This window comes from Lytechinus pictus, chromosome 15 (genome assembly GCF_037042905.1).
Source record: "Lytechinus pictus isolate F3 Inbred chromosome 15, Lp3.0, whole genome shotgun sequence".
NCBI lineage: Eukaryota > Metazoa > Echinodermata > Echinoidea > Temnopleuroida > Toxopneustidae > Lytechinus > Lytechinus pictus.
Genome location: NC_087259.1, coordinates 30,365,257 through 30,385,963, shown reverse-complemented (window position 1 = coordinate 30,385,963; position 20,707 = coordinate 30,365,257). Strand labels below are relative to the sequence as shown.

General features: G+C 41.1%; 1 protein-coding gene across 1 annotated transcript; it reads left to right on the top strand.

The window, feature by feature from the left end:
• Positions 1-18,166: 18,166 nt before the first annotated feature.
• Positions 18,167-19,027, top strand: LOC135156777 (uncharacterized). Its single transcript, XM_064110067.1, has one exon. It carries the CDS (start codon positions 18,167-18,169, stop codon positions 19,025-19,027), a length of 861 nt encoding a protein of 286 aa, XP_063966137.1.
• Positions 19,028-20,707: the final 1,680 nt, after the last annotated feature.

Here is a 20,707-nt window from a genome sequence, read left to right as displayed (position 1 = left end):
ACCTAGGGGTCTCCAAAAAGATATATATTTTAATAAAGTTAAAATATGGATTGAGGTAGGATACATTCGTCATGATTCATGTGCCAGAGTTTCATTAAAGCAGTAACCTGCAAAGCAATGTCTCCTGTAAATTTTCCAAGAGAAACAAATTAGAAACAAATAAAACAAAATTAATAGTGTTTTACCGATACCGAAATGCATTTTGTCCGTATGTATCATAGATTACGGTGTGGCAGACACACCAACAAAAGCGATACGAGAAGACGATGGAAGCTATTGTGTTGAGATTGTGTTATCTCGAATGACATACCATTGATCGCTTTATTGTCCGATTCGTGAGTGTGACTGTGACATAAAGATTGTTTTGGTCTCGTTTTAGCGCAATATCACGTCATACATTTTGACATATTTGCCCTCTTTCTAAGCAAATTAAGACACTAATACTGTCATGAAGCATATCGATGTTTTCGCTAATATATTCTCTTTCATGTAGAATGTTGACATTGTGTATTAGTTGCTGTTTTTTAAAAGCAGTTCAGGATTCATGAAAAAATACTCTGTTTTAAATTATAATTTGCATAATTTATGTAAATTAGGTAATAATAAACAAGGATATCCCAATTATTTTATGACAATTTTCTTCCCTTTCTTACCCTAAGTCTTTATTTCCAATTTTAGGGCAGTTCTGGTTAAATATATATTCTGAAATACTTGTTTTTACTATATCGACATAATATGCAAATTTATGCAAATTACTTGCTTATTTGCATAGATACAGCGGTTACAGCCCGATAGACCGCGGGTCCGATAGACCGCGGGTCCGATAGACCGCGGGTCCGATAGTCCGCGGGTCCGATAGACCGCGGGTCCGATAGACCGCGGGTCCGATAGACCGCGGGTCCGATAGTCCGCGGGTCCGATAGACCGCGGGTCCGATAGACCGCGGGTCCGATAGTCCGCGGGTCCGATAGTCCGCGGTGTGTGTAAAATTATGGTCAGGATATAGTGAGATCCAATGCCATCAAGAGGTCAAAAGGCCAATGATACGAGTCCATTGGGGTTCTATAACGATGACCCAAAGGACAATCGCCCCCTGACATCTACTTCAAGGAAAATATTATCCCCATATTTTTATCGTCAGGGACTGTTACCCCCCCCCCCCGGAAATTTACCCTCTAGACGCCATACGGAGCCTCTAAAATGCCATCGACTTGACGACATGGCGAGATATTTTATCTTGCCAAGTCGACTTAAATAAGTTACATGTCAACATAGCGATATATCGGGATTCTCGCCGGGACTTGTACACTTCATATCTCGCCATGTGGACATATCGACTTGACAAGATAGAATATATCGCTATGTCGAAATAATAAGCGTATTAATTACTTAGGCGGCGGAAGCGGGGGGGGGGGGGACCTTTCCCCCCTAAATTTGAGGTGGGGGACGGCCCCCCTAGATTTTTAGTTGAGAACCTTTTTTTTTGCTTGTCAATTTGTTTTCTACGTCCCCCCCCCTAAATTGAGGTGGACCCCCCCTAAAATCTTTTTGTCCCCCCCCCTAATTTTGGTTGATAACCTTTTTTTTCTTGTCAAAAAATTTTGGTGGTCCTTCCTATAAATTTTGGTTGACTTGCTTGTCAAATTTTTTACCTGTGTCCATCCCAAAATTTCAGGTGGACCCCCCTAATTTTTTTGCCTTCCGCCGCCAATGATTAATTAAGACATGGCAAGATGGCATTTTCAAGGCTCCGTACTAGGGATAATTATCCGGGGTAATTGTCTGGAGGGTAAATTTCCGGGGGGGGGGGGGTATCAGTCCCCGGCGGTAAAAATATGGGGATAATATTTTCCTTGAAGTAGTTGTCAGGGGGTGACTGCCCTAATTGGGTTATTGTTATAGAACCCAGGCGCGGATCCAGGATTTCGTGGGGAAGGGGGGGGGGCCAAATTTGACCTGATTTTTGGCGCCAATATGTGTATTTTTCGAAAAAAAAGCGCCCACTCCCTCCCGGGAAGGCTAAATTAAGTGCCTTAAATTGATTTTGAATTATCTTATAATCACATTAAAAAAAATAAAGACCACTTTTTTATGTGTTTTTGAAAAAAAAAATCCATAAATATATAATGTAATATCAATGGGAGCGCGAAGCACGAGTGATTTTTTTTTTTTTTTTGGGGGGGGTTCAATTTGGTTTAACTTCTAACCAGAGTAGGCCCTACCAGAATATTGTGTGAACGGGAGCTGTAGTTTCTGTACTGTTGTGTTAGAATACCCTTCAATAATATTAATGATAACCTCTTGGGAATAATGCAATATCGAAGCAATCGACTAATTCTCCTCATCAGTGGCGTATTTATTCAGCATGGGTGCACGGGGGGGGGGGGGTGGCGAGGGCACCGAGTTAAAAAAAATAAATGAAATGGGGGGGGGGTAGACGTCAAAGAAAATCTGAGGTTTCATTCTTAAAAACAAATTGAGGTATCTCACAAGGCCTAAATAAATAATGAGAACGCGAAGCGCGATCTTTTTTTAAATAGATTTTTCATGCATTACATCCTGAAAGCCTAAGTCAGGGGCGGACCCAGCTTCCGCCAATAGGGTGAGGGGCCATTGTTTCACCCATATTTTTCCCGATCGGCCGCTCAAAGTTGATTTTTTGTGTGTGTTTCTTTGAAGGGGTTGTCCCAGTGCCGTAATGAGCCAACAATTTCGAGGGGGCTCGATATGGTGTATCGCATAAAATTAATAAGAAGTTGCCAGTGAGCGAAGCGAGCAAGCAAATATCCTGACATTTTTATTACAAAAATACAAGGTTGTGATAGATTTTGACATAATATTTGGAAAATAATATTATATTTCATCCTAATCCCTTTCCTTTTTTCTCTATTTTTTCTTAGTCTTGATTCTCTCTATTTTTTTAACAGTCATTTCCTAGCTTTACTTTATAAGCAACATAAATGTGTAATAATCTCTTAAGCCCTATGTAATCTAAAAATGAAATTTCATGTATTTTGTCCTGAAAATTGAACATTTTGGGCAATGTTTGTGAACCTGAACAGGACGCGTATGTAACTAGATAATTACCACGAGCGCGAAGCGCGAGCAGAAATGTTAAATATTCGTTCTGGCCTGGTCGAAAAGGGACCAGTTAAGGATGTTTTGCAGTTAGCCATTAAGACGATACACATTTCAACGATTAAATAATGCGAGCGCGAAGCGCGAGCTGAACATTTTTGATATTCCAACATAAAAAGATGAGATTTCAAATCCCCCAATGGGACATTCGATTCATGTTTGTCAATCATGAAAAAGGATGGGTAATTTTTGGTATCTCCCTACAATAATAATGCGAGCGCAAAGCGCGAGCTGAACATGTTTGATATTCCAACCTAAAAAGATGAGATTTCAAATCCCCCAATGGGACATTCGATTCATGTTTGTCAATCATGAAAAAGGATGGGTAATTTTTGGTATCTCCCTACAATAATAATGCGAGCGCAAAGCGCGAGCTGAACATTTTTGATATTCCAACCTAAAAAGATGAGATTTCAAATCCCCCAATGGGACATTCGATTCATGTTTGTCAATCATGAAAAAGGATGGGTAATTTTTGGTATCTCCCTACAATAATAATGCGAGCGCAAAGCGCGAGCTGAACATTTTTGATATTCCAACCTAAAAAGATGAGATTTCAAATCCCCCAATGGGACATTCGATTCATGTTTGTCAATCATGAAAAAGGATGGGTAATTTTTGGTATCTCCCTACAATAATAATGCGAGCGCAAAGCGCGAGCTGAACATTTTTGATATTCCAACCTAAAAAGATGAGATTTCAAATCCCCCAATGGGACATTCGATTCATGTTTGTCAATCATGAAAAAGGATGGGTAATTTTTGGTATCTCCCTACAATAATAATGCGAGCGCAAAGCGCGAGCAGAAAATTTTGGATATTCTGATTTGAAACTGGATAATTTTAGCACGTTTTTAATAAGATCAAGATGTGTATCTCAAAAAATATGCGTGCACGTGTTCTAGAGTTAGACAGAATCCTGGCAATCTGAATACATTTCATTCTTCATCATAAAAATCAATAATGCGAGCGCAGAGCCCGAGCTGAAAATAACATTTGAAATTCCGATATGAAAAGAGTCAATTTAAGCACTGTTTACAGCACTGTGTATATAGGGAAATTTGATAGCACTATATAAATAATGCGAGCGCGAAGCGGGAGCTGATATTTTATTATTTATTTGACCTAGGATCGAGACATTTTAGGCCTAAGGACATTTTGTCATCATATAAGAATGATGACTATCTTCTATTTTTTTTCCTAAAACTTGTTGATATTTATTTCTGAAAAAGGGACAATTTAGTTATTATGAATTCATACAAATCTTATTTCATATTTATTAATCTGTTAAGCCTAATGAGTGTGTGAAATTTGTTGACAGTGCATGAGGCCTGAAAACTGGATATTTTAAGTATTTTTGTAATCATAAATAGGATTCATTGGTTGATATATTTTTAGCAAATAATGCGAGCGCAAATTGCGATCCGGAATTTTTTAATGGGGGGATTTAAGTAGTTTGTTATAGAATTAATATATAGGTATACATAACTCACCAATCAAAATGCGAGCGCGCAGCGCTAGCTCATAGGCCTTTATTATTTTTTTTACAATCGAGACACCTGAAAAGGTATATTTAGAGAATCTTATATGAAATATAAAAAGACAATAGGTAGGCCTACTTGGCAAATAGTGCGAGCGCACAAAATGTTGCAAATGTTGATTCAAACCATAAAACGGACATTTTCCAGAGCACTTAAAAACATAAATTGGTAAATAAAACAAAATAATGAAAGGTCAATGTCCGAGCTGATTTTTTTTTTGTATATTGATATCAAAACTTGATATTTTAAACTACATATCAGCCTATTGAGCAAGATATGTATCTCATTGAACAGGCAATGCGAGCGCGATGCGCGAGCGAAACTTTAATATAGTGACATTAAATATTTTTAAAAATTGTTTTCCAAGTCTTCTCCTGACCTTATTTTATTCACTCGTCTTCCTCCTTTTATGTTTTGTCTTCTTTTTTCTCCTTTCTTTCCCCCTTTTTTTTCTTTCCCCGTTTTTCACAATTTATTTGCTCTGTCAATAGGGGGGGAGGTTGCCCTCGGGCCGCCTCAATCCGCCTATGTTAGTAGTTGTTATGATGAACACGATGCATATCTATTAAGAAATGAATGCGACCGCGAAGCGCTAGCTGAAAACTTTTATAATGATGAAATGAAAAATACATTTTCAGTTGTCAGGTTAGAATATCAAATATTTTCAGCTTGTGCTTCTCGTTCGCATAAAAATTGTAAGGTCGGGATGCGTATATAACTAAACAATGTATTGATGCCAGCGCGAAGCGCGAGCTCAATTTTTTATATACTGACTTAAGAAGGACTAAGGTATAATTCCTATTCTAATTGCTTGTCCCTTTTCTCTTCCTTTTTTCTGTTTCTTACCCCTTTTTTGCGCCACCATGGGGGGGGGGGGGCAAAATCTTTGCCCCCTAGATCGGCCTATGTATGTTGACTTGAAAAACACTAACACTTACATGTGGGATTGAAGCAGAGGATGAATACCTCGTTAATCAAATATTGCGAGCGCATAGCGCGAGCTGAATTTGATAATAACCCTTTTTGTGACCCTGAACAGTGTATCTTTCTCGCTAAACAGACTTAAAACTCGAAAACATTGTTTTTTCTGTTATCGTAAAAACGAAATATTTTAATTCAGCCGCATTAATTTAAGTTTTTGGGGCAGGACATATATTTCACTAGAAACAGGCAATACGAGCAATGTTGCACCCCCGGTCGAAAATGAATTTGCATGAAGCCCCCTATTAAAGTTCAAGGTCAATTTGGCGCCCTCGGTTGAACATAAACTTGGCGCCCCCATGTGAAATATAACTTTGTCCTCCCTCCCCCTCTCTGAAACATGTATTTGACGCATTATGGTCAAAATTCAAATTAGCGCTCCCCAAGTTCGAACATCAATTTGGTGCCCCGCTATAGATCATGTAGATCGAACATCAATTCAGCGCCCCATAGTTCGAACGTCATTTTGGCGCCATCAAATCGACGTCCAGGTCAACATCTCCCTCTTCCGTTTCCCATCTCCTTTTCTTTCTTTTTCTTTCTCTTATCCTCATTTCCCTTCCTTCCTTTCTCTTTCTTTCTCCCTCTTCTTTTCCCCCTTTTCTTCTCTTTCCCCCCATCTTTTCTTTCCCCCTTTTCTTCTCTTTTTCTGTCTTTTCTTTCCCTCTTTTCCTCTCTCTCTTTTCTCGTTTTTCCTCTCTTCCCCCTTACTCTCTCTTTTTTCTTCTCTTTTCCTCTCTTCTTCTCTCTCTCTCTTTTCTTATCTTTCTTCCCATCTTCCTCTCTCTTTAAATATTATTATCTTCCTCTTTTTTTCTTCTTCTTTTCCCCCTTTTCCTTATTCTGTTCTTTTCTTTCTTTTCCCTCTTCCACTTTTTTCTCTTTCTCCCTTTACTTCTCCCTTTTTCTTTTTCTTTCCTTTCCCTCTTTTTTCTCTTTTAATCTTTTTTTCTTCTCTCCCTCCCCTTCCTCCCTCTCTCTCTCTTTCTTCTCTACTTTTCCCCTCTTCCTCTCTCTCTCTTTTTCTTATCTTTCTTCCCATCTTCCTCTCTATTTAAATATTCTTCTCTTCCTTCCTCTTTTTTTCTTCTTTTTCCTCCTTTTCCTTTCTCCTTTCTTTTCTTCTTTTCCTTTTCCCTCCTCTTTTTTTACTCTTCTTTCCCCTTTTCTTCTCCATTTTTTTCTTTGTCTTTCCTTTCCCCTTTTTCTTATCTTTTTTTCTTCTCTTCCTTTCTCCTTCTTACTCTTTTTTCTATTCTCTTCTTTTCCCATCTTCCTCTTTTTTTTATTCTCTCCCTTTTCCCCTCTTCCCCCCTCTTTTTTGAGCTGGGGGTGAGGGGGGTGAGGCAGTTCCCCCTCGGCCCCTTATGGATCCGCACCTGATAGAACCCCATGGCTTCGTATCATTTGACCTTTGGACCTCTCGATGACATTTGATATATCTGATCATAATTTTACACACACTGTGGACTATCGGACCCGCGGTCTATCGGACCCGCGGACTATCGGACCCGCGGTCTATCGGACCCGCGGTCTAACGGACCCGCGGTCTATCGGACCCGCGGTCTATCGGGATGTCCCCGATACAGCGTGTCTCTTTGGATGAATCTTTTTCTTTTGACTCAAGGAACATTTGTGCCAAGTGGGACATTTGTACTAAAAAATGCAGCGTTCAACCTCTTAGCAAGTCTACTAAATGGTCTTATAACCATACAGGAGTGCCTTGGGCAACTAACAATGTAGATACGTGAACTATGCAAATCCTATATTGTTAATTTATTCATACACACAGTTCAATAATACTTCATTTTAAGCTTTGCTAAGCCATGGTACAACGAAGCTCATCTTTTTATATGGTGTTGAAATATGATGGGATAAACCACCCCACTTTGATTTACATATTCTCTAATGAACTGCTTTATGAATAACATCATGAGTCTGATTAATGTCCAAACTTGACTGACATTGCCTGACATATTGACTCTTCCTTTGAGGTTGGTGGTTCAAGACGGAGGGGATGGCCGAAGGAGACATGGAAGATGCAAGTGGAGGAGAGTAGGAGGGTTGGGTTGAGTTGGGACAAATCAAATCAAGTGGAGGGAGAGGGTAAGGGTGATTGCTGCAAGTGTGAGGTAACTCCGGCCACCCCCGTTCACAGGCGTGTAGCCAGGGGGGGGCGGTCGCCCCCCAAAAAAAAAGAAAAAAAAGAAGGGGAAAAGGGAGATAAAGAAAAAGCGAAGGGAGAAAAGGGAAGAAGGGCATAGCTTTATTGTTTTTTTTTGTTTTTTTTTTTTCAAACATGTCAAAAGAATATAAACCTAAATGAGATGTTTGTTTCTCTCTTCATACAAAATTTTGCTTCCGCGCTCTGCGCGGGAAAAATTTCAGAACTGCCTTTCCCCTTTGTTTCCCTCACCTTTTTTCTACTCCGTTTTTCCCCTTCCCCGGCCATGGGAATCACATTCTTGCCAAAAATGATAAAGTATACATGGATAGTATGAAAAGTATTTTTTAAATTGCACTGACACAAAATTTCGGCTCTTCTGTTCAGAGCGGGTAAACTTTTATACCGTCACTCCCCGAGTCCCCAAATGCTATTTTTCCGTTTTTCAGCAAGCAATTTGTTGGCAAAGCTTCTGCTCAAATGGGAAAGCATTAGAATCATGCCGTACTATGAGATATGCAAAAGTAGGTACGATGAAACTTTATTCTATATCGCTGCACATCCATCTCCGATCCTGTTCTGGTTTTGCACCATTGATTTAAAATTTTGAATATCACTGAAGTTTCTTAATCATACAAAAGGAAGCGCTTAATATTGAGCAAAATTACACAATTTTTTTTTTCTTCCAAATAAGTCACAGAGGTATCCATCCGTGCTTCGCGTGCATGGGAAAGGAAAAGTCCCTCTTCTAGCTTTCATCATCCCTTTCACATTTTGAGCTATATTTTTCTTCGTATTATCTAAGAAATATCAAAATTAGAGCAGGTTAAAGTTTCAGAGAAATTTATACAATTCAGAACTTGCCATTCGCGGGAAGAGATCCCTGCATGTATTAGCTTTCCACAGTCTGTTTTGCGAGTTAAAGAAATTTATTTACAATCAAATCTGATGTGACTAAGGTAGGTATTTTATATCACTTTTGTTCTCATTTAAAAAAAAATTATAACGTCTTAGCTTTCGCACTTCGCACGGTAGAGGAATTATTTTGAATTCCTAAATCTTTTCCCATTTTGTAGGCGCTCATCTTTTCTTTTGAAAACAGGGTTTGTTTTTAATCACAGCAAGTCAATTGAATTCGTGTTGATAAGGGTATTAGCCTATAGGGACGCAAGAGACGTCTTATTTTGATTGAAATTTGATGAGATATCTAAAACTTCCCCCTCCCTCCCCCTAAGGAGAGCGTGAAGCGCGCTCTGAAAGTGTTGGCACGCTTTGCGTGCACTTACCGCCCCCTCCAAAATTAAATCCTGGCTACGCGGTTGCCTGTTCATAGGGATAAAATCAGATTTGAAACTTTAGATTGATGATGATATCATGATCTTTGCTAGGATAGTGGTCAGGCAAAGTGTGCTTGTGCATGGTCGGAGTATATTGCATTGCTTCACTTCACTGACTTTGTATGCCTTGAACACGAAGCAGATTGTTATGGCCTACTTACATAGCAGTCCACTAAAGAATGTGCAAACTGCGAGTTTCTTATGTTAGAAAGACTATAACATACATGCCAACTCACAGAAAGTTTTGTACTGACTTGGGAGTTCCATGGATGATGTCCCCTTGTGAGAGTTTGCCAATAATTTCTAAGAATTTGATTGGACCAGAATTTTTAGAGATGGGCAACAGAAACCCCAGCACTATAGTTTGGTCTGATATATGTGGGGCATCGTGATCTAGTGGTTATTACTTGTTTTTCAATCAGAGGGATGTGAGTTAAAATCCCAGCCATGACGTGTTTTCCCTCGGCAAGAAATTTACCCACATTGTGCTGCACTCAACCCAGGTGAGGTGAATGGGTACCCAGCAGGATTACTTCCTTGAATGCACTGAGCACTGAAAGGCAGCTTGAGCTAAACCCAGGTAATAATAATAATAAAAACGCGCCTGGGAATAGATTATTTCTAAATAGAAGGCACTATATAAATGCCTATCATTTCTCATTGATTATCAAAGTACACAAAATGTTGTAGACTGTTGTACCATTTGTTAACATTTTTAATGAATACTTTTAGGGAAGATAAAAAGCATACCTGAATATGAACTTGACGTCAAGTAAAAAAGAAATAACATGTTGCATATATTTATATAAAACCATTAATAATTTTGAATTGACAGTATCATCAAATAATAGAGCACATATTTTATTTTTGACTAACGTCACTAGAAGCAAATTCAAGGTTATTCAAACCAATCAATCAACTACTCAGTAATACATTACAGCTACAGACAAATCATGCAATGATAAAAGAAGAGCTTGTGAAAGGGTAGGGGAGCTCTTTAAAAAACAAAAATTCAGATATAAAACAAATATGCCGGCATAAACCAACATATACTTGTATTTCCATTGATTATAAAGCATTTTATAAGAAGCTTCAAAATGAAGATGGGTATTTAGCATTCTACACCATCCTAAACCAGAGAAGAGAATATGTCATTTATAATTTCTGGATCTCTTTTTTGGTGGCTAAACAAGGGAAACATTCTTGCATTAATAGCAAGATATTCAGATCATATTGCATATAAGTTGTTTTTTTAAATCCTTTTCGATATGTTTCTAGCTTAGCCAATACCTGTGATGTCCTTCATATGCCTATGCAATATACTACAAAATGTTTCTACACAACTTATTATCTATAGCAATTTATATTCAAAACTACTAATATTGTCATATAAATAGTTGGATAAGGGAGCATGGGTGCTGTATAAAATAACCACACATTGCATGATAGCTACTAGTACTAGTACCGAGTATTATCATGACATAGAATAATCACACTGCCACTAAGAATAATGATATAAAACAAGGATATGCGTGAGTTGCATAACTTTTCTTTTTGGAGGGTTATATATGAATCATAAAACAAAATCTTCACTTTCCATGATTAGAATACCAATAATGGAGAAGTAGCACATTTTCCCCATTTACCATTATTTCAGTATGAAATGACATACACTGTATTTCAGTTATTGCTGGCTAAGACACCACTCAACCCAATGTTTGAATGAATGGTAATTACAGGGAGAGTAAATATAATATTAGTGCATAACAAACAACTTGCCAACTACAACACAGTATTCAGGAATTGAAAAAAGGATGGATGCTAATGATGCAGAGCTCTTCCGATATCATGAAAATTGTAATACAAAAATAAAAATTGCTCTTTGCTATTAAATGGCAGGTCAGGCCCTTTTTGATGGAATTTTATTGTCAATGAATTTAAACAATAGTAAATATTAACCATCAATTATAAGGTAATGAATAGACAACAATATATATTAATAATGGCCCAAGGCAATAATACTGCAACGTAATTACGGTATTGAAGAATGGGCCCCTCTCACAAGTTCTGCTTCTATGGGGTCCCAAACCTATCATATATTATCATTTTTTGTTAAACTGTAATATGTCTCTTGTTTTTGATTGGTTTAAAAAAATCTCCAAATTACATCTCTGTATGTGGCATGTTAATAACAATTCATCAGTAGTCAGTAGCGCATTAAAAAAAAGGCGGTTGATTCTGAAAATTCATTGTCGTAGCAATCGAAAATGAGGTAGGCAGTTTGCTCACACCACTCCCTAATCACCCACTTTCAACTGAATACAAAATGAATGAAAAAAAAAAAAAAATTCAGAACAAGTGGAACGCCTCTGGCAGTCTCGCCTGCATTACGCGATTCGATATACCAGCAGTGCTGACTTTGAAAACAGCTATTAAATAATTATTCATAAAAGAAAACACTCATATGATAATAAAATACTATGTCCCTTTATCCAGCATGACCTCAGATATGTGCAAAACTCGATTACCCTTATGTCTATGTTTCATGAACTACATGTGTAGATCCATAAACTTTTCAAGTTATGATGCCAATGGAGTAACTATGACTCTCTTTCTCAAGAATACGTCACATTAACATTTACATACTTTGGCTTAATTAAAAAGGAAATCTTGGATAAAAGATCAAGGGGCGGGTGAAACTGACCACAGGTCTACCAAGGTACCAAAATCTTTACCCTGAGAGGGACCGGGTGAAGCTTGTTTCCATCCTGAGTGGGTCCGAACCTGCGGCCATGGTTCGGAAGCCTGTTGCTTCCTGCCCAAGGCGGCTCAATCCAATGGATAGGACCGACAAGGGGCAACCTAGAAATTCGATATGGGAACCGCTCTGTGCCATTGGCTTCACCTTCGCGGCATGATTCCAATCAAAGTTTGATAATTTACACAGGGACGATGGGTGACGTTCCTTCGAGATGGTAAGCAGCATGCCAGGTGATGGTGGGAGCTAACCTAGTCTGAACTCGCATGATACGGAGGGTTTGGCTTAGCCCTGGGGAAACAAGAACGCGAGGGAAGACGTTGGCTAGTCTCTGACCCCCTTGCGTTGGTCAACAGGCATGAGAGTGAGAGGTGAACAAGATTAGGCATTAAGGCTAGAATGGCTACACCTGGTACAGCTCGAGGTATTCCCACGGAAACCCACCGCAAGGTATTTTGGATTCGGTCAAAAGAGCCAAAGTAGAATGCACGTGACGGCAGAAGTGGGGGAGAGAGTCATAGTTACTGGGAGGGGGGCCTCCACGTGGCTCCCGCTGGAAACGCCAGAAGCATCTGGCAGCTAACCTCCTCCCGCCCCCAGGTTTCTGATGTCCAGAGAATTGGCCTGCGGACTGGGGCCCCGCAGGAGAATTCTCTGGACGAAGGTCTTTAAGGGCCTTGTACGATCGGAAACCTGGGGCGGAAAAGATGCTTTATAGCCAATTTTTATGTCACGATCGTACTTTTTTGCATGTGCATGTTTGTGAATATGTTTAACAACAGTCTTTTACTTATTTTATAGGTTTGTCATTAGATGACATGCCCACGACCTGTATGGACTCTGCGTAGTTCCCAGTGGGAAGAGTGAGTTTAGGAGAGCATAGCAATCAAGTTTGTTGTACAGACACCAGAGTAAAACCGATCACATCTCTTAGGGGGAAGGATCGCCATGGATGAGAATGTAGGACATTACCACCAGGTTATTACTAGAAGGTTTAGCAAAGCCGCAAAGCCCAAGGGAAAGGGCAAAAAACGAATGCCGAAACCCTCTGCGAAGGGAGAAGGCTTGTTGGAGGAGTTGGTAGAAAATAGTCAAAGGGCTATTGATATAAGGCTTAGGAAGGGAGCCGTAATAATATATCCGAGATTTTGGATGATGAAATGCAATGTTCCATAGCCGCCTTGGGGGCAGAGGAAATAATTTTTGACAATGATGAGGATAGCCGCCAGGCTATAGATTTTAGGCCACAATATCGTGGTAATTAAAGGTAAACGAGATGTTTATAGCTGTTCGTGCTGCACAAAAGACTTCCTCACCCTAACAACGATTGGGGCGCATATCAAAGACGCTCACGGTAAGAGGGTGGTGTATGAATGCACTCGATGTCTCAATAGATTTCAGAAAGCACACGGGCTCGAATGCCACGTTCCAAAATGCACAAAATGCAAAGGCCGGATAGATACCCCGGTCATGGAGAGGCAACAGTTTGGATGTTTTGAGTGCGGATTAAGCTTTAGTACCAAAAGAGGTCTATCGCAGCATGAACGGCATGGACATCCAGAGATATGTCTGTTGGTAAAAAAGAAAGCTAGGCAGGCTGAAATTGACAAAAAACGAGCCTTGAGGAATAGGAGGGACATATGGTCTAAAGGAGAGATAGCGCTCCTAAAGAGGCTGATGGTACAATATGAAGGTCATAAGAGGATTACTGTTAAGATTTCCGAACACTTTCGGAATAAAACGGGTAAACAAGTGATGCACAAGAGGAGAGCAATACTTGAAAAGGAAAGGATAGCCGAGAGGCAACTGGTGGAAAGTTCTGAATCGGAAGGAGAAGTTGTGCAGGTGCATTCTTCTCCCAAAGAGGAGGTAATGGAAGAGGTGGGGGCGGATAAGGGGGGTTCTCCCCCCGAGAGTTATGGGGAGGAGGACTCGCCGAAGAAGCCTCGAGACTCCGGCGAAGGCCAGGGAGCGCACGAACACGGTGCCCCACCGAGACAAAATCGAAACGAGTGGTCTCCTGGGCCTTTGGAGGAGAAAGTTGACCTCTCCCTGGATGCAATCACATTTGATTTAAACTTCCTTTTCACACAAGAAGACGGTCTATCAAGGGAACAATCAGGTGGTTCAGATGGAGGGATATCGGAGGACTCCTGCCAGGAGTACCTCAGGGCATGGCCCCAAAATAACAAGGGTGATGAATTAGAATTCCAATCACTGGAAGGGGACCTGACAGAAGGGAGTCCGGTGGAATTACCGGAAGAAGTCCCAAAGCCTGTGGAATTTGACGATCTGATTCTCCATCTGGAGGATAAAGTACAGGAAGGACAGATAACTGGTAATTTTGCTTGACTCCTTGAAGTTGGCGAACAAACCAGGAGAAAACGATCGGGCTGCGTTCCGGATCGAAAATGATTTGGATCAATTTGAATAGTTGGTGATAGCTCAAAAAGGAATGAGGGAGAGTCGCCCTTGGCGACGTAACCAAGGAACCCCCAGAAGGGCCTGGTCAGTGGGGCCCGTAATGTCGAACAGAAGCAGAGAGAAAAAGAAGGCCTTCTTCGAGACTCAATCTCTCTTTCGTAAAAGCCCTAAAAGGCTGGCTGAGAAAATTCTCGAGAAAGAAAGAAAGAACCAGCTGTGATTTTGACATACAAGCCGTTCAAGACACATACAGAGACCGATTCTCCCGGGCAAGCAAAATGGTGAATATTGAAAGGTATGACCTACCCGAGGAAGAAGCAGACAATGAAGGCTTGTTTTACCCCGTTTCGTTAGGGGAAGTCGAGAAGGCACTTCTGTCAACAAAGAAGGGTTCCGCCCCGGGCCCGGACGGAATAACGTATGAGGATTTACAAGCTTTAAGCAGAGTTTACTCTGTTTACAAATCATGTTTAATACATGGTTGTTGGTTAGGAAGTACCACAGAAAATTAAACAGTACAGGTCGATTCTAATTCCTCAATCACAAGATGTGAACGAGTTCAGACCGCTTACGCTCGCCAGCGGCTTCGGGCGACTTTACTCGAAGATCCTAGCCAAGAGATTGAGCACAGCTGTTAGCATCTGCCCAAGATATGAGAGGCTTCATGGAGAAGGCGGGCATAGAGGACAATACCATTGTCCTTAGAGAACTTGTTGCACAACGGAAACGGCAGGGTGAAAGCACGGCAGTGGTCTTTCTAGATCTCGCCAAAGCCTTTGACAGTTTCTCACGACCACATAATCAAGGCACTCAGGAGGCATAAGGTGGATGAGAGTATGGTGGATATTGTCCGAGATCTATACGACGGGGGATGGACTACGTTCACGACAACAACGGGTACGACAGAGCCCATACCAATCACGAGTGGGGTCAAGCAAGGGGACTCCCTGTCTCCGATGGAGAAGGGGTCCTTCTACAGGGACATAGCATTACATCGTTGGCTTATGCCAATGACATGGCGTTGGTCTCGAGCACGAAGGAGGGGATGCAGAGGAACCTCAAAAAGGCAGTCAACTACTTGAGCACAAGCGGTCTGAAACTCAATGTTAAGGAATGTGAGGGGTTCCTTATTACACCACTGAACAAATCATACCTGGTTAATGAAGCCGTAAATTGGGAAGCCCAAGGGGAGCAGATCCCGTGGGTAATGCCGGGTGAGACAGCCAAATATCTAGGGGTGAGAATCGGACCATGGTCTCGGCCATGGCCCAGAATTACATCAGTACAGCAATTGGTTACTGAATGCTGTGAACGAATAAGTAGGGCGGCATTGAAGCCTAGGCAACGTATTTACATGTTGTCTACACATGTAATTCCAAAGATAGCCTATCAATTGATTGAAGGCGGATACAGCCAAACAAAGATAAGGCTGATTGATCTTGCTATTAAGAGCTACCGTATGTGAAAAAGTGGCTCTTCCTCCCTAATTTCATTATTGTCCGAGATCTATACTGTAGTGTAAGCCTGACGTACACATAAAGATCAAACTTAGAGATTGTTGCTTTCAAAACAATTTACAACTGGATTTTGATATATTCCGATAAACCAGAAGATCTGTGTTTTGTTTACGATCATATTGGATTAATAAACTTGAATGCTAAAAAACACAAACTTGCCTATGTTCTTTGTTTGTTTTCCCCCTTTTTTTTAAAAACAACAACTAGGACATAATGCAGTTGTCTCAGGGTCTACCCTGAGACAACTGGCCACATCTCATGGCACTGTAGAGCCATGAAAGATCTAAGACTTATCAGGCATGACAGGGTCTGTAAATCTCTAACAAAAGCAGCCGAGGCGGCTGGCTACAGAATCATGGAAGAACCCATGTGCAAATTTGGATTGGAAAAGCTCAAACCAGATTTCATTCTCTGTTCGGGGGAAGGGAATCCTTGTTACGTGTTAGACCCGACCATAGTATGAGATGACAGTCCCAATCGGCTGAGGAAGGCGTGGGAGGGCAAGGTAAAGAAATACACACCGTTAAAACCGGTGTTGAAGCAAAAATACAACCCCTCGACTGTACAGGTATATGGCTTCGTCTGTGGAGCCAGGGGTACATGGTGCCCCAAGAATGACGAGGTGGTTAAGATTCTAGGCCTGAGCAAGGGCCGCGTCCGCGACATCCTGCAAAAGGTGTTGTGTGACACGATTTGGATTAAAGCTTTCATGAACCACTAAGACCTACGGCTCGCCCATGCACTTTCCAAAAGCCAGAAAGGGGATGTAAGGTAATTGGTTACTGAATGCTGTGAACGAATAAGTAGGGCGGCATTGAAGCCTAGGCAACGTATTTACATGTTGTATACACATGTAATTCCAAAGATAGCCTATCAATTGATTGAAGGCGGATACAGCCGAACAAAGATAAGACTGATTGATCTTGCTATTAAGAGCTACCGTATGTGAAAAAGTGGCTCTTCCTCCCTAATTTCATTATTGTCCGAGATCTATACTGTAGTGTAAGCCTTACGTACACATAAAGATCAAACTTAGAGATTGTTGCTTTCAAAACAATTTACAACTGGATTTTGATATATTCCGATAAACCAGAAGATCTGTGTTTTGTTTACCATCATATTGGATTAATAAACTTGAATGCTAAAAAACACAAACTTGCCTATGTTCTTTGTTTGTTTTCCCCCTTTTTTTAAAAAACAACAACTAGGACATAATGCAGTTGTCTCAGGGTCTACCATGAGACAACTGGCCACATCTCATGGCACTGTAGAGCCATGAAAGATCTAAGACTTATCAGGCATGACAGGGTCTGTAAATCTCTAACAAAAGCAGCCGAGGCGGCCGGCTACAGAATCATGGAAGAACCCATGTGCAAATTTGGATTGGAAAAGCTCAAACCAGATTTCATTCTCTGTTCGGGGGAAGGGACTCCTTGTTACGTGTTAGACCCGACCATAGTATGGGATGACAGTCCCAATCGGTTGAGGAAGGCGTGGGAGGGCAAGGTAAAGAAATACACACCGTTAAAACCGGTGTTGAAGCAAAAATACAACCCCTCGACTGTACAGGTATATGGCTTCGTCTGTGGAGCCAAGGGTACATGGTGCCCCAAGAATGACGAGGTGGTTAAGATTCTAGGCCTGAGCAAGGGCCGCGTCCGCGACATCCTGCAAAAGGTGTTGTGTGACACGATTCGGATTAAAGCTTTCATGAACCACTAAGATCTACGGCTCGCCCATGCACTTTCCAAAAGCCAGAAAGGGGATGTAAGGTAATTGGTTACTGAACGCTGTGAACGAATAAGTAGGGCGGCATTGAAGCCTAGGCAGCGTATTTACATGTTGTCTACACATGTAATTCCAAAGATAGCCTATCAATTGATTGAAGGCGGATACAGCCGAACAAAGATAAGGCTGATTGATCTTGCTATTAACCCTTTGCACGCTGATGTTGCAATTTTGCACATTCGTACAATTAAATTCAACAATCGTAATAAATAGTTTTATCCACTAACTTCATATTAGAGAAGCTGATAAATGGCAAAAGTTCTTGGATAACATCTACATGTATATGATAATTATCAGTATCATTGATGCAATATGTAAATCTTGATTCAAAGAAAATAACATGGAAACAATTGTCATTATTCCCCCCAAAATAATTCAGCGTGCAAAGAGTTAAGGGCTACCGTATGTGAAAAGTGGCTCTTCCTCCCTAATTTCATTACGAAAGGCTTTATTTACACAAGGGCCAGGGAGGGAGGATTGGGGATCACTTCCCTGGCGGATTACGTTCCGACGGTGGGTATGAGAAAACTGATCGAAGTTGCTAGGTCAGAAGACGCCATAGTGGCAGGCCTAGCCAACGCCTTAAATTTGGAAAACAAGGCAATCGAAATTGGGGAGAATGCAAACCTCCCAGTGCCTATCGGCACAAAAAGGGCACATGAAAAATGGAGGAAGAGGCACAAAGATAATTGGAAGTCTCAGCCTAGCCAGGGCAGAGGGGTGATGTGTTACAGATTCAGGGAAGGGAATAGATGGTTGAGGAACAAGAGTTTAATGACAGAGAACGAGTACCTCTGGGCACTGAAGGTGCGAGCCAATGTAGTACCCACAAGGGTCACTATGGCAAGAGGAACTATTGGTATGAATACAAATTGCAGAAAATGCAAAGAGTACCCTGAGACAACTGGCCACATCTCAGGGCACTGTAGAGCCATGAAAGATCTAAGACTTATCAGGCATGACAGGGTCTGTATATCTCTAACAAAAGCAGCCGAGGCGGCAGGCTACAGAATCATGGAAGAACCCATGTGCAAATTTGGATTGGAAAAGCTCAAACCAGATTTCATTCTCTGTTCGGGGGAAGGGACTCCTTGTTACGTGTTAGACCCGACCATAGTATGGGATGACAGTCCCAATCGGCTGAGGAAGGCATGGGAGGGCAAGGTAAAGAAACACACACCGTTAAAACCGTTGTTGAAGCAAAAATACAACCCCTCGACTGTACAGGTATATGGCTTCGTCTGTGGAGCCTGGGGTACATGGTGCCCCAAGAATGACGAGGTGGTTAAGATTCTAGGCCTGAGCAAGGGCCGCGTCCGCGACATCCTGCAAAAGGTGTTGTGTGACACGATTCGGATTAAAGCTTTCATGAACCACTAAGACCTACGGCTCGCCCATGCACTTTCCGAAAGTCAGAAAGGGGATGTAAGGTAATGTAAGGTAATGTAAGGTGTCATACATTGTAACCACGTTTCAGCAGATAGATATCTGTTTTGGAATCTATTTGTAACGTTTGGAATCATATAATCTGTAAATGCTATGCAGAATCAATAATAAACAAAAAGAATTTGTCCGTCCTAAGCAAATTCCTCGGATCCGGCGGAGGTGCTGCTCCTCTGGGGGCGGTCCATGCCCAAGTGACAGCGGAATGCCCCGAAAGCTATCACTGCAAGTTTTATTGAATGCCAATTGATGCGGTCAAGGGTGAAATTGCCCTGTCCGCGGCGGCCTGCCCATGGATGCTCACGATGATGGCGCCAATTGCAAGCACCAATTGCGGTACCCCGCCACCCCTGTAACAGGAAAAATGCAAGTTACAGGTGCAGGCCCGAAGGACTGACATCACTGAAGGAATGGATGTTTTTCAGGTAACATTTTCGGTCAATACTTTTGGTTGCGTAATGCTTTATCACTTGACAGACAATCTCCTCAGTCCCACCGGGCCGCTGGAATTCCTGAGGTCGGGTGGACGTGAAGTCGGCCCTTTGATTATGGGGTCACTAGATGGTAGAAAAGGGGGGAACCTAGCAACATGCACGTCCAACATCAGTTCTCTAAAAGGTCACTCCAGCCAGAAATGGGGTAATGGAGATGTAAGTCGGAACGTCCCACCCAAAATAACTTGGAAAAATCATATAAGTTTACATTTCAAACAAAATATCAAGGGTTATTGGAGCAATAAGTAGATTGAAAAAGGTCTTACCTCATAACATTCTATTGTCCATTTATCAATCTTTAATAGGATTAATTGAATTGAATTCAACAAGTACCCCAACACGGCCAAAGTTCATTGACCCTAAATTACCTTTGATTTTGGTCATGTGACCTGAAGCACACACAAAATATTCAGGGATACATGGTTACTCTTATGTACCAAGTATCATCAACTAGTTCCATAAAATTTTAAAGTTATGATGACAATTCCACAAATACCCCCAACATGGTCAAAGTTTGTCGACCCTAAGTGACCTTTGACCTTGGTCATGTGACCTGAAACTTAGGCAGGATCTTCAATGATACACTATCCTCCTTATGTCCAAGTTTCATGCACTAGGTCCATATACTCTTCAAAGTTATGACGACATTTCAAAAACTTAACCTTGTTTATGATTTTTATATTGATTCCCCCAACATGGTCTAAGTTCATTGACCCTAAATGACCTTTGACCTTGGTCATGTGACCTGAAACTCAGGCAGGATGTTTAGTAATACTTGATTACCCTTATGTCCAAGTTTCATGAACGAGGTCCATATACTTTCTAAGTTATGATGACATTTCAAAAACTTAATCTTGGTTAAGATTTCAATGTTGATGACGCCGCCGCCGTCAGATAAGCGGCGCCTATAGTCTCGCTCTGCTATGCAGGCGAGACAATAATATACCATGAAAATACTGTTGTCCTGTTAGGGAAATTTTAGAGATATAGAATAAAAATTTATAATCAATAATACGTTCAATAACTGGTCTGCCATAAACTAACAGGTACACTAAATTTACACGTAATTGATTTATGATACGAGGCACTTGATTGATACTAAAGGGGAATGAAACCTTTGGAA

Excerpts from the sequence above, each read along its gene's own strand:
- LOC135156777 (XM_064110067.1), top strand. The coding sequence starts at position 18,167 with ATGAGAAAACTGATCGAAGTTGCTAGGTCAGAAGACGCCATAGTGGCA.